The 14,141-nt window shown below is 42.8% G+C and overlaps 2 protein-coding genes across 2 annotated transcripts in view; one reads left to right on the top strand and one right to left on the bottom strand.

Annotated features, from left to right (window-relative positions):
* The window catches only part of LOC139286063 (voltage-dependent calcium channel subunit alpha-2/delta-4-like), a 57,982-nt gene that overhangs the window by 22,652 nt on the left and 21,189 nt on the right, over nucleotides 1–14,141 (top strand). The window contains exons 20-27 of the mRNA XM_070906728.1: nucleotides 469–530; nucleotides 1,044–1,111; nucleotides 1,418–1,463; nucleotides 1,805–1,902; nucleotides 2,086–2,176; nucleotides 2,482–2,574; nucleotides 2,933–3,054; nucleotides 3,168–3,236. Coding sequence (XP_070762829.1) covers nucleotides 469–530; nucleotides 1,044–1,111; nucleotides 1,418–1,463; nucleotides 1,805–1,902; nucleotides 2,086–2,176; nucleotides 2,482–2,574; nucleotides 2,933–3,054; nucleotides 3,168–3,236 — 649 coding nt within the window. The remainder of the gene's footprint in view (nucleotides 1–468; nucleotides 531–1,043; nucleotides 1,112–1,417; nucleotides 1,464–1,804; nucleotides 1,903–2,085; nucleotides 2,177–2,481; nucleotides 2,575–2,932; nucleotides 3,055–3,167; nucleotides 3,237–14,141) is intronic.
* Nucleotides 5,079–7,134, bottom strand: LOC139286064 (leucine-rich repeat and transmembrane domain-containing protein 2-like). Its single transcript, XM_070906729.1, has 3 exons — nucleotides 7,089–7,134; nucleotides 5,894–6,577; nucleotides 5,079–5,560 (listed from the first exon to the last, which is right to left on the bottom strand). The coding sequence occupies exons 1-3, from the start codon at nucleotides 7,132–7,134 to the stop codon at nucleotides 5,079–5,081; spliced, it is 1,212 nt and encodes a 403-aa protein (XP_070762830.1).

Raw genomic sequence — 14,141 nt, forward strand, 5'->3', positions numbered from 1 at the left:
TCAGTAGCTGACAGTAGTGTATTTCATTAATTCCAAGAAGAAGAACTCTCTGATTGATCTTCATTTGATTGGCAACAGTTATGGTGAATAGACAGTTGTGCTTTTGAAATGTCACAGCTGATTTCTGTTTGCTAACCATAAAAATTGTTGAGCTAACTGTCACATGTATCAGACTAGCTATAGTAGCTACCAGAGGCTAGCATTAGCATTTCTTAGAGATAACTGTGGGCTAATTGGCTAACTGACAGTTCAGGCTAACGGAGCTGAAACATGTCAGTGTTTTGTAGTTGAGACCAGAGCTAAAGATAAGACTTTTATGAGTCACAGTAACGTCATCAAATCTACCTGATCAGACTGATTGATTAGCTCTGATGAGGACCCAGCTAGTTGATTTATGACTGGAGAGTTTAAAGGTTCTACAGTGACTGACAGCACTCATCGTAATGTGGTTTCCTACTCCTCCAACAGAAACGACCTCTGTTCCTCGTCAATGACTACTTCTACACAAACATTGATGAGACACCTTTCAGGTAAGCTAGCTTGTTTTTCTTCAGTCCTTTTAAACAATTTTAAAGGTGCTTTTGAAAACTTTTATTCCATCTGTGCCTGATAATTTAAGTTCATTTAAGTCAAGTTAGCAAGATGTATTCAAACAGCAAAAAAGTACAAGATGGACAGATGTTTTGACAGGGAGGAAGATAATTATAAATCAAGGTTGAGAAAATATGATGAATATGATAGATTTTTCTCTCAGGTGCACCGTCACTCTGGCAGTTTTGGTAAAGTTTAACTTACATTTTTGAATCGCAGATCAGTAACTCGGGTAAAGGTTAAAGTTCATGTTGATAATGTCTGTCTTCACTCAGTTCACTCAGTCTTCTCATTTAAAAGCATAAGGAATTGAGGGAAAATGTTTGTGTGAAAAAATGTTTTTCTTTTCACTGTTGATACATTCAGTTGTATCTGCATGGTTTGACCTCTAGAGGGCAGCATTTCACAGTGTTTATTATTAAATGTAGAAATCCTTCCCTGTGTCTCTGCAGCTTCGGCATGGTGCTGACGAGGGGTCACGGAAGGCTGATGTTTGTGGGAAATGTGTCTGTGGAGGAAGGTACGATTTCCCACAATTCCTGTAACTATACTCTAATAACTGCTGTATCTGATGCCGCAGTTGGTTAGAAAAACACAACTTAGAAAATGAATCAACACGCTCAACCCCAGAATGTGTAGGTGTATCCTGAATCCTCCAAATTAAAAAACAGGAGTAGGACAGCACTCTACTTAAATAGTTTATTCATACATAGAAAAATACAACCTCACACACACGACAGGCTGTTAGCCACACAGCAGCTTCTTAAACTGAAATGCAAGGAAGTAAATCTGTAACTGACTGAAGTGTTTGTACCTTCCTCTGCAGGCCTGCACGATCTCACCTCCCCAGACCTCAGCATCGCCTCTGAGTGGTATGTGAACATGAACTCATATTTAAGATGGTAGATTTCATCAGGATGCAGCAATTTAACCTTTAATCAGTCTATATGTGCAGAAGACACAGATGAATGAAACAATGTTGTGTTATTGAACCGTAAATTACAAGGTGATTGGAAAAAGAGTGTATGTAGTAAGAGTAAAGAGTAAAAGTCAGGATTTGTACAATCCTAGAATCTTCTCATATATTAAATAATATGTTTTTTTCCCCATAAACTCGATCTAGAATCAGCTGAAAACATATTAAACTCCCAGCAGCCTCTAGGCAGGTTTCAGGGAAGCTGTTTATCCTGGTTTAATAAACCTCTCTCCTCAGGACATACTGTGAGACAGACATCGACCCCGGCCACCGAAAATACTCTCAGCTTCAGGCCGCCATCCGCTACCTGCTGGGGAAGGAACCCGACCTCGAGTGTAGGTTTTTGACACGTTTTTAATGACTTATTATAATACTTTGATGAAACAGTTTTTGGAAATATACAATAGAGAGTCTGTCCTGGTCACAGCATTTAAGAAGTTCTTGTTCATAGTGACGAGTGTTTATGTGACCTTGATTTAAAAGTCACTGTTGTTTGACCGGGCCTGTCCGTTGCCTAGGTGACGAGGTATTGCTGCAGCAGACACTATTTGACGCCGTGGTAACAGCTCCACTAGAAGCCTACTGGAACGCCCTGATGCTTAACGACAGGTGAGACCCGAAATATTCAGCATGTTTTATAGTTGATAATGTGAAGGATTAAAGGGGCAGTTCACCCAAAAATACACGGATAAATAAAAACATTTCTTTTTTTCTGTTCAGGTTTGTGGTGTTTAGATTCAGATTTTTACTCCTGACAAACATGACGAGACGCGTGAAATCAGCCGTTGGGTTTATCTGAACTTGAATAAAAAAGCTTTTATACAGATAATTAACTTCCATCCTCTTGTGTTTCTGTCTGGTGTGTGTGTGTGCGTGTGTCTGCTGTCCTTGTGTGTGTGTCTGTCTTTATGCAGGGTGGAGCCTGGGATTGAGACGGCCTTCCTCGGTACTCGAGCCGGCCTGATGAGGATCATGAGATACGCAGGAGTGGAGACCAGAGTGGCAAAGTAAGACTCAAACCAAGCAGAATTCACAGTTTGTGTGTCCAGTTCACTTTGCTCAGCACACAGTTTGTCTCAGAGGAGTTCACACAGAAACTCAACAGCTGACTCAGCAAAAAGAAACCCAAGGAAGCAAAAACATGGGCGAAGACAAAAAAGCAGCTTGTTGGACAAATACAACCGGCCTGCCCAACTTTATTTTGGTTTATTATTATTATTATTATTATTGTTGATGGTCACAATGCTACAATCCAGGGATGAAATGCTACAATTTTTTCCAGTCTGGCTAAATAAATTCACCAGTTAATTTCTGCACTAAGTTTCAAAGTAAAATGTTGTCTGAAGGTGAACTTTCACTCGACAGACGGTTTCTGACTCCGGCTGATAAAGACAACCTGTACACCATCGATCACTTCCCCCTGTGGTACCGCCTGGCCGTGGAAAACACTCCTGGAATCTTCTACTACTACCCCGTCAACGACAAAGGTCCGTCTCTTCAGCCCTCAACATTTATTTCTTCAACAAAGCAATACATTATTATCATTATCATTCCGTTTGTCCCTAATCAGCTAATCCTGAGGTGAATCTTCTCTCAACAGGAGTGAAGTACATCGTAGCCACGACATCAGTGACGGTGTCATCTGAAGGAAAGACGGCAATGGCTGGAGGTGAGTCACACTGCTGCAGCTCTGATTCACTCAACGTTTAAGCTGTGGAGTCTTTTAAAATGTGACTATGAACTGCTGTGATGTTTACCTCATCTGTGGGACATCTTGGATATGTTGTGGCTGTTTTATCATCGATTCTGCTTGTTGGTTTACTGTCTATTGTTTCCTTTATTGGCCCACTTTCCATCAACTCTTGAGTGATACACAGAAGACCACAGAAGTGTGACAGGGATTAGATTGCATTCTATGTGGTATTAAAAAGCCCTTAAAAAGTCTTGAATTGAACTCGGTGAACCCTGCAGAAACCTGAGTACAGGTTAAACAGTGTAATCTTGGTTGAGACGAAATTGAAAAGAAGGTGCATATAACAATTTAAATAACATGAGAACCAAAGCAAGAAAGTAGCATTTGCTTACTAGAGAAAAGGGACTACCAGCTGCAACCTGAGTCTGACTTAAAGTAAAATAAAGTATAATATTTCCACTTATCTTTATGGCTTTTTATTGACATAAAATAAGAAATTTCAAGCATGAATCCAGAGTTGTTATCCAGGACGTGTGACCAGTTTACATTTTGTATATTGTAACGCTTGACTTAAAGAGATAACAACATTTTGCAGGATTTCTTGAAAAACACGATCATGTTTATCTTAATCCCTGAACATGTCGATGTTGAACCCTAGAATTTTCTTTCATTTCATCTTGTGAGTGTGGTTTACTTTGAGTCTGGCTCTTTTCTTAATGGTTTGATGAATGTGGTTTCCTGGCTATTGTTGGATCATATGGTTTGTGGTTTGTGGCAAAGACTGAATCTGTTGTCATGTGAACTGTGCTGACTTGTTCTGTGGCTGTCACATTGTGGTGTTTTAAAGAAGAAAAAAATACAGTTTAGATAAATAGAGTTTATTATCTTCAGCATGATTAACAGTCCTTGAGTTGGATTTGAGACTTGAATGTTTAATGTGCTTATCACAGAAAAGATGGACAAAATAAATTAAAACACATAGAAGTTACAGTATATGTGGGCTGATACCGTCACACAATTTCAGTATCTCATACTTTACTATGTTGGGAATAATTGTTGTCATAGAGTTTGAAAGTTTGTTTGTGCTGGAGTGAAAGCTGTTGTAGCTCAAAGCTTGCCCTCTAGATGGCAGTACAGCTCTAATATTGTTAGAATGCAGTTTACCTCAGTGATGAAGCTTTAAGCAGCACTTCCCTGACAGCAGCAGGACTCTAACATGGTTTTAAGTGTCTGTTATTTTGAGGGAAATCAACTAGGCAACCACTTAACAGAGGTACAAAGAATTATTTCTCAAGGATAACATAAAATACACATAACTGGAAATCGCCTTATAATCAAGAAAAAAAAGGCAATTTGTGGAGCAAACAACAGGAGAAATGTCACATTTCACAGATTCACAGACATTTGTACTTTTGGAGCTTGTGCTTGTTGGGCTCAGATACAAAGACAGACAACTTGAACAAAAAGGTACTTTCATATTTCTAGAGAAGAAACAAAGACACAGATGAAGGGAAGTCAAGGTGCAGAAGTGCCAAACAGCAGCTTCAGAGGAGTTTAAAAGCTGGCTGAGAGATGCAGCGCAGGGAATAACAATTCACAGAGCATCCATACATTAAAAGAAGTGCCGCAGCATTCCAGTTTCACTGAGTCTAGTCCGGTCCATTAGCTGTACAATCAGCCCCCACCCAGAGATTTTCAGCACAATCACAGAGCTGCAGGATTTCTCTCTCCAGACGTTGTGTCATCAATGATGAGAGCTGAGGAGCAGAAGCAGCCAGAACGTCCTGGAAGGATCTAAAATCAGTAAAAAGCAGTGGGTCAGAAGCTGCTGATTCGATACCCGTGCACGATGCCGCAGGCCTCTTTGGGCGGCGTCTCATCTGGCGAGTTCGGAGATGACATATTCCCGTCCTCCAGGTCTGTCTCGGCTCCGGACTCGGCCATCAGAGGCTGGCCACGGCTCTTCATCTCCCTCTGGTACCGTGCCATCAGTGAGGCGTAGACGCAGCCGTAAGTTGCTGCGACCACCATCATGACGCACACTGTGCCACAAATCACGCCTGCAACGATTTGGGTGCCGTGTGCTCGCCGGACACTGACGGGCCGGTACCTCTGGCGAACACATTCCTCGTTGCTGCTGATCCGGCCGGGCGGGCAGGGAGGTCGAGTGGCATAACCTGACGCGCCCTCTTTGATCGGACTCTGCAGGCAGTAGTTGAACATCTCTGCTGGCACGCTGCGGATGTCCCTGCCCTTCAAATCCCCCGGGAGACTGCACTGCATCGTGTCTACCTGCCCATCTATAAAACAGACAAAGAGAAGAAACAAAAAAAGAGGGGGAAGTACAGGGAGAGGAAGGATGAAGTAGAGGAAATGAGGAAGAAGGAAACCGGGAGAGACAGGAGAGGATTTAGAGAGACGGAGGTCATTATATTCTTAGATGTCTTTGCTCAGCATACATCCATCCTGCAGAGAGGAGATTAATTGCTTAGATTAGACAGCGTTTGAAGTACAGACTCAAAATACAAAGTGATTCGCTCCGGTACGGTCTTAAAGCACTGTAAGCCAACTGCCAAAACTATCAACTTCAGAGTATTTGAGATTTGGAGAGGCTTGCTAACAGCCCTGCTCACCCCTGTAAAGCAACCACTCCATCCAGTGCTTGAAGTCCCTCAGCTTGCAGTCGCACTCCCAGGGATTTCCCGCCAGCTGGAGCTGCTGTAGCCTCACCAGGGGCTCGAAGGTGACTCTGTCAAGGGCCACCAGCCGGTTGCTGGCCAAGGACAGCCAGGTGAGTCTCGAAAGCACATCCAGCAGGCCCTTGGGCAGCCACAGGAGTCCATTGGAGGACAGGTCGAGCCCTCGCAGCCGCCACAGCCCCCTGAAAACATCCTTGCTCAGGCCAACGCTCCCTTGACTTCCATTTAAGCCCTGCAGGACCTCTGTGCTGTTGTTGGGGTCAGAGGTCACCATGCGCACCCCGAGGTAGTTTGCAGAGATATTGAGCCAGCGCAGACCACTCAGGCCAGAGAAAGCTCCAGGCTGCAGGGTGGAAAAGTGGTTCTGGGAAAGATCCAGGAGCTCCAGGCTGCTGAGGTTGGACAGCTCAGTCGTACCCAGGGAGGAGAGGTTATTCTGGGGTAGGCGGAGGATCAGAGAGTCCTGGTCCAGCAGTGCTAGGATGGGTGTCAGAGAGAGAAGACCGACAGCAGAGCAGTCAGTGGTGTTACCATAGCAGGTGCAGACACCAGGACAGCCGTGGACCGAGCCCAGTAGTCCCAGTAGAACCAACACCAGACTGGACAGGGTTGCGCAGACTGGAAGACACAAGAAACAAACAAAACAATGGCATCCTTTCAAACTGCCAAAACTCAATACTACACAAAGACAGTTTTTATCAGTTATCATCGACCTCCATGCTGTTGGTCTATGAACCTAATATTCTATTGCTGCACTCATTCTAAGTCTGTGAATTCAAGCCTTCTCCCTTCTGTTTTCCTGGAGTTAATAGAGTTTTGTCTCATGTGACCAGACCTTTGATTCAACAAGCTCAAATGTGCTGTTTCTGGAAATATCCGTTTCGAACAGTCAAATTTCTGCTTCAGATTTCCAAAAAGATCGTGTTGAATCTGAATTTTTCTGATGAGATTTTTCTACGAACTTTATTGACCTTGAAGAGAAAGAAGTCACAACAACACTGCACCGACAATTAGTATGAAGAAAATAAAGGAAAGCAAAGGTAAAAAAGCTTCATTAACGTGGAGTCTTACATTCCAGCTGTGGTTAAATTTCTACAGTGTGAAGAATGAAGCGTCTGTCCAGACTCACCCAAACTCTCCATGTGGCTTTGCCCATACTGGTCCAGGTTCTTCATATCTGTCACCTTGACTTTACTGCAGCTTTAGGCTCTCATCAGGCTGTCCTTGCTCTCTGCCAGTTCACACCAATGTCCAGCTGAGGAGAACGTCCTGGAAAACAGAAAATGGAAACAGAAGAGGAAAAGTTGTGAAGTGAAAAGTGAAGCAGGTTCCAGATGTATTTCCTTCTGGATCATTTAATGATTTCCTCAATGATCCTCAACATAGAAACAGAGGAGGCTCCTGGATCATTTAATGATACTATAGGTTTATGTTGAATAAAACCAGGAGAGTTTCATGTTCATCCAGTCCGTGAAGTGCTCCAACTGTCAGTCACCTTACATTGTCTATGAGAAATTAGGAAATGAAAGAAGACTGGACGACTGAAATGACTCCTTTGAGACAATCCGTTTGTGAGCTTTGCTTAGATTTACTTTGCTCTCTTTCAGCTTTTACGCACGCCTTTGCTTTCATTCATCTTGTTGGTAGCAAATGAAAGATTTACCCGTTCATTTACTCCAAGCTTTGCACTTCACATCTGGTCCAGGGATTCAAACTGATGATTTTCTTTTCACAAGCCTGTTTCTCAAACCTCTCAGCTGCCATGAAGTGTGCATCTCGACATGCAAGATTAAGTGGAGTATTTCGTGTGCACTGATTAAAAAACATCAACAGCTTAGTCTCCCGCAGAGCTGATTTACAGTATATTGGCATTACAGGCCAGAGTTGTGCTGCAATTCACAGCATTTCGCTTGTCCTCAATCCTTTTCATTCTTTGCTTTCTCGCTCAGAGAAAACACACAAGGAGCTTCATGATGAAGTGAAATAATCCTCTGTGTTTTCATCCAGCAACACTAACACCGGAGAAAAGTCAATGCCAACTTCTGTCTTCTTAACGCCTACTCGCAATTCCTGTACGCTGCAGATACAGTACAGCGTCAGCATTGTTGCACACATACAATCAAGAAAAATGTTTTTATTTTTTGATGATTCGGTCATTTTTAATTCACTTCATAATTCACTCTTGATATCTCTGGCAGTTTGGGGCACTCAGATATGGAGGGGGAAAGTGTGCATGAGAGATAAAGCTGCAGAGGAAAAGAAAAGTGCTGTCACTCCATCATCCGTCTGTAGCTGCTATAAAGAGCCAGAGAAACGCTGCCTCAAGGTCTTTCTTTTGTTGCAGAAACAAAGATGCCAGTCACTCTTCTGCGGACTGCGTGAGGCAGGAAAGTGCCTTCAGGCCACAAATGACATTACAAAACAGGAGGAATTACAATGCAGGTAGAGGAGGGAGATAATGGGAGGACATATGGAGAGGCAAATGTGACTACCAAAGAACAATTGACGTCACTTCACGTCATCAAGAGACCAAAAACTAGAAGTGCAAAGTCAGAGCCTTAGTTCCTCTACATATGTATAGAGGATAACGTACAGTAAGTACTGATGCTCAGGGGATCTGCAGGTTTAGACTTTTCTCACTAGAAATAAGCTTAAAACAACAATGTTTACATTTCCTGAGGAGTCCTCTTGCGGTCATGCAAATAATGATATACTACCTCTTAATGAAGAGGACGGGTGGATGGCGGAGAGTACAACGCATGTGAAAGGCAGTTTGCATCAATCTCCTACCAATAGTCATTGTTGCTGAATAAACGCATGAACATGCTTCTCATACACGTACAGGTGTCGCTCAGAGACGTTTGCATGGCTGCTGCGCATGATATTAACACATCCATTTCAAATCTGCCTCCTGACAGGAAGTTGGAGCAACTAATCAGTTTGTTTGACGTGCTGGACTGCAGAACTAGTTGAGACTTGGTAGGTCCGTGTGTCGGACTCATCTTCAAGCCTCTGCAACCCACAATAGTTAGCCATAACACCCTTCTCTGCGTAGATGTACAGAGACGTTTGTGTTTCTTAACAGAAATATAGTTCCCACTTAAGCATTGATTTAGTGATTTGCAGGTTTTTAGATGTTTACGTTAAATATAACCGTCTCAAAAAGATTTGACGACTATATTTCAACACGTAGTTAGGACCTGCTAACTTGACTGTCTCATCCCATTGAATGAATTTAAACTTTTAATTTTTGGTTTATATGTGCTTGTGTGTAACTGGCTGTATATTCTGTGTTTTATCTCTGTTATTGTTAAGATTGCCTGATAAAACAGCTTTCACTTTACAACCACATTTAGCCCAAGTTTATCTTAGAGGTCTAGTCCTCTTTTGATCTGCAAGTCACCAAATCAGTCCCTATATAGTTTTTTTATATATATAATCTTAACCAAGTATTTTTAATGTCAGCACTGAACACAAAGCAGAATGACGGCAATGGAGATCAATAGAAAACAGAAGTAGGGCAAAACCGATGACAGTTGTCAGTCACATTAGGTCTACTACAGCAGCCTGTAAGAGGATGAGCGGGGGGAATCCTATGGAGAAGATGACTTCTGACCCCTCTCCTTGTCTGATGGTTGTAACAACAGATGGACGTTGAATCATGTTAAACATTGTGGAAACAGGAGAGAGGATTTACTGAACAACATGATCTTGCTTTACATAAATCCTGCACACAGAGCCGAATAATGAAAACACAGCGAAGTCTTCCTCGAAAGACTTTTACTTTGGGAGTAATGCACAACATTGTACACCATCAAAACACTCCACACACCCACTGTTGCATGCTTATACACACTCAAACACGTATATAGCTGCAAGCCGAGGACCAAAACAAAAGCAAACGTAGGGGTTGGTATGTCATCTTCTGTTTATCAAGAGAGCTGAAGTTGCTCCTGGCTGCTTTTCTGCTATTCACCATCTCTCTCCTCATTCATTCGTCTCTTTAAGCATGCCCTCCTTTCTGCATTTGGCATCTCTTTCTTTGGAATCGTGACTTTTATGGAAACCACAGAGAGCATAGAGGCTGCTGGGTGTAGGTCGAGGACGTCAGATTCACCTAAACTCAAACCTTACCCAACAGGTTTATTAGTAAAATACAAAGTCAACAACCTTTCCAGGCCAAGGAAAATCGTGGACTTGTGTCTTTTGTACACGTCATACTGTATTGTGCATTTGTTTTATTTTATGTAGATGATGCTTTGGTCTAGAGTAACTTTAACTTAAAATTAAATCTCAAGAGTTTTTTTATACGGGTGCCAAAACAATGCCTGAGTCAGTGGTTCAGACCACCAATTTGGTCCAGACTGAAACATCTCTAATATTGGATGCATTGCCATAATATTTGTTATCTACAATATGGATTGGCACCAAATTTGGTTCAGAGTGAACTGTAATATTTTTGGTGATCCTGCGACTTTTCATCTAGCACCATCATCATCGTCAACATTTAAATGTGTCCAATACTTTGGTTTATGACAAAATACCTGCAACCTCAACTAATGACATTCCCATCAGCCTCAGCTGTACTTTGTAACTAAGTCAACAGTTTTTGTTGGTAACCAAAATAATAGTTTGTAATATTTAATATCCAGCTCTTCCAGTCAGATAAAGTTGCCTCATAAAAGCCGCACAATCATTGTTTTGCTGTGGTTTGGGCTCATCGCTTCATCCTTGTTTTTACTGTTATTTTGATTGTGGATTTTATGTCTCTTCATGCCCCAAAATTGAGTTTCCTGCTTCAAAAGAACGCTGTTCACCTAATTTTACATCAAACAGGAAGGATCCTCATGTGATGACAGCTTAGAAAATGCTTCCACAGTTATAGAAACTGAAGAGAAAAATGTCCCCAAGTCCTTCAGTAATTGGTTTGTATTAAGTTTTTGGGAGCAAACAGCCGTTGAAACAGCTTGTGAAAAGCACCATCAACCAGATTAGACGCCGCCCACACAGCAGTGATGGGTCGCAGATTAAAACTGTGGTTTCAATCCGTGAGTGGGACAGGCACCTGTTTGGGAGTCCAGATGGTGTTGGAACAATTGGTCCAGGAGAACCCCCCCCCCCCCCCATGTTCTCCCTCTCTGTTTACTGTTTTTACTGTGGTGTCACCATCACACATCTGCTGTTTTGTTGAGACTTTAATTTGAAGCACTTTCACAGGACCTGTAGTAAATACACAGTACTTGCTCCATATGTCACCTAATAGCCTCAGTGAGCTACTCATGACGAGAGTATCATCGGTGTCTGATAGCTTAACAAACTTTCTGGCGGCCATTATTGGAAGTCCAACGTTAGCTCACTAGTGTTCCTTCCCCTGGGTCTGGTGTTGTGCTCATTGACAGCTTAGTAGACAGTTGGCAGAACTTAGTAGGCAGGACTAATAATGGGGAAGTCATCTTTTAGTGCCAAGGCCAGAAAACTTTTGACAGGAAGCTGTACAACTTGTTGTACGTCGACTTACAGAAATAACAAGTCTTAAATCGGCATTTCTTTTACTGATGCAAAGAATGTCATCTGGTCCTGGGAACAGCTGCAGCAGCTTCTGTGTCAACTGAAAGTGATGTGACGGATGCGTTGCCCACTGATGATTGGTTAGGGCATGAACACGATGTCATAGTGAATAAGGACAGAGAAAAACAATTCAGTCTGATTATCAGGCTAAGTATCACCGTGTGTAGTAACTTATTAGATGAAGCTGGTTATCACAGATCAATCAACTAAACAATATTATCCTGCATCACGTCTATACTTGTATCTATCACCTACAGTCAAATAAATCTAATGCTAAGTTATTGGGGTAAAATACCTATTTATTTTTGTATTTGTTACAAACATCTTGCCTCACTTGCTGCAGTTCCTCTAATGGCCACAAGATGCTGCTCCAGGAATCTGTGGCGGAATTGACGTGAATGGGAAACCCCCTGAATTTTCCCAAAGCCATGTTACACCTTTTTTTTTTCTTCAATAAGTTTCCTGTTTGACTTTGTGTTAGGAAAAGCAGCAAAACAGTCATTTTTTTCATGTGGGAAAGTCGCAGATTATTATCTCAATTTAAAACTCCACTGTTTTGATTTTGTCATTGAAGTCCTGCCGATGTGATGTTCCCTGCTTCATCTGCAGTGCATCGCTCCCGTATTCTGGGATCTAACGTGGTGTCCCACTGGCTGCTTAATGGCCTCTGACAGGCAGCAACCCCCCCCCCCCCCCCCCCCCCCCCCCGTGGCTGCACTTTTCCTCCAAACAGCCTGAGAACGAGTCAGCTGAGCGTTTGGTCCAAAAGGCCGAGAGCACAAACACACAAACTGCCGCATCAACACGGAGGCTACAGAGAGCAAGTAAACAACGAGCACACACACACACACACACACACCGACTGCACACCTAAACACACACAAGCTCACTCCTACATGCTTTTAGACTCCCTCTCTATTAAAAGCACAGATATGCACTATGCAATATGGCCAAAAGTAGCCAAAGATTCCAGCTATATGTGATAGTGATAGACATGTGATTCCAAAGCCATGAGCATTGATCTGCTGCTGTAACAGCCGCCACTCTTCTGGTTTCACTTTTTCCATCAGATGTTAGAACCTGGCTGCAGGGATTTGCTCCCATTCAGACATAAGAGCATTAGTGAGGTCCAACACTGTTGTTGGGTGATAAGGTCTGGCTCAGAGTCGGCACAGTCCAGGTCTCCCCAAAGGTGTTGGATGGGGTTGAGGTAGGGGGTCTGCTACTTTGTGCATGGGGGGTGTTGTCATGTTGAAAGAGGAAAGGGTCAAACAGAAATTGTTGACACATTTTTTTAGCAACTTTTTAACCGTTGGTGGGACGAAACAGGACATTTGAAGACGCCACCTTGGGCTCTTGGAAACAGGGATGGACATTATTGAGTATTTGTAGACGTTTTGTTTACATTAATCGTTTAATCAAGAAAATGATCTGAAAATAAATTGATTGACAATGAAAATAATCATTAGTTGCAGGTTCAGTATGCTGCCTGTCCTTCACTTGAACTAGTCTCCACTTACTTCTGGCCACATAGTGTACATTCACACACATAAAGGTGCATGGACAAAAAAAAACTCTCTTTCTCACTTTCAAAGGCACATGCACGTGTTGTTGTACATTCAGTATCTACACACACACACACACACACACACACACACCGCTCACCATCTGCTCTGCTGCTTCAGCCTCCAAACAGAGAAAGAAGATAGAAACTGTTCTTCTTCTCCTTCATCTGCAGCGTTCCAAAAAGAAGCCGAAAAATCTGAAATGAAAATGGACTGAAGCCTGTTCTGTCTTAAAACCAAAACCTGGATTTGTCTTTAAAATCTGAGCCCAAAGACCAGACTTGTCTTCAAGGACAGAAACTGGTCTCTGCTCAAAACGCCAGAAGCTTGAGTCCTCGTTAATACCAGAATCTGAAAGCGTCTTGAAACCAGAAACCAGAAGCTGGACTGGAGTTTTATTCCGGATCAAACACTGCTCGTCGTCCTCCTCCTCTTCATCCTCATCGCTGCTCTCTCAGAGCCCTCTGATCGTCTCAGAGCTCTGTCCAACACACAGCCTGCCTGCCGACTGAGGGCGAGCGAGCCTCTCTGTGTTTTAGAGAGAGAGAGAGAGAGAGAGAGAGGGAGCAAGTGAGCTAGAGAAGCCACATGCTATCGCTGAGCTGCCGCTAATGGTGTTTGTGCGTGTGTGTTGTACTGAGTGTGTAATGTGCATTAAAGCAGACTTTGACAGAAATAGTAACAGCAGAGTGTGTTGCAGCTGCAGGCTGAGCTCTGAATGAATGGAGAGAGATACTCTTTGTATGAGAGAGCGAGAGAGAGAGAGAGAGAGACTGTAGTATTTCTTTGCAGTACTGTAACAAACTGTGCACATGCCAATAGAGCAAATTTGAATTTGACAATTAAAAAAAGAGCGAGACTAAGATTAGATTTGTCAAAGGATAAGGTGCCCCCCACACTGCAAGCTGGAAGTAGGGGTGGGGCTACATGTGTGACTCCGCCCGTAGTGGAAGTATAGGTGTTGCCCCGCCCCAAAGTACCCTCAACATGTTTGCTGCCACCCTGTGGTATAATTGTACCACGACAGCTTCCAAAGATGAATAAAGATG

This window comes from Enoplosus armatus, chromosome 6, assembly GCF_043641665.1.
Source record: "Enoplosus armatus isolate fEnoArm2 chromosome 6, fEnoArm2.hap1, whole genome shotgun sequence".
Taxonomy (NCBI): domain Eukaryota; kingdom Metazoa; phylum Chordata; class Actinopteri; order Centrarchiformes; family Enoplosidae; genus Enoplosus; species Enoplosus armatus.

Excerpts from the sequence above, each read along its gene's own strand:
- LOC139286064 (XM_070906729.1), bottom strand. The coding sequence starts at position 7,134 with ATGAAGAACCTGGACCAGTATGGGCAAAGCCACATGGAGAGTTTGG. Across the intron at positions 6,578-7,088 it reads AAGCCACATGGAGAGTTTGG|TCTGCGCAACCCTGTCCAGT; the intron begins GTGAGTCTGGAC and ends TGTGTCTTCCAG. Across the intron at positions 5,561-5,893 it reads GGAGTGGTTGCTTTACAGGG|ATGGGCAGGTAGACACGATG; the intron begins GTGAGCAGGGCT and ends TCTGTTTTATAG.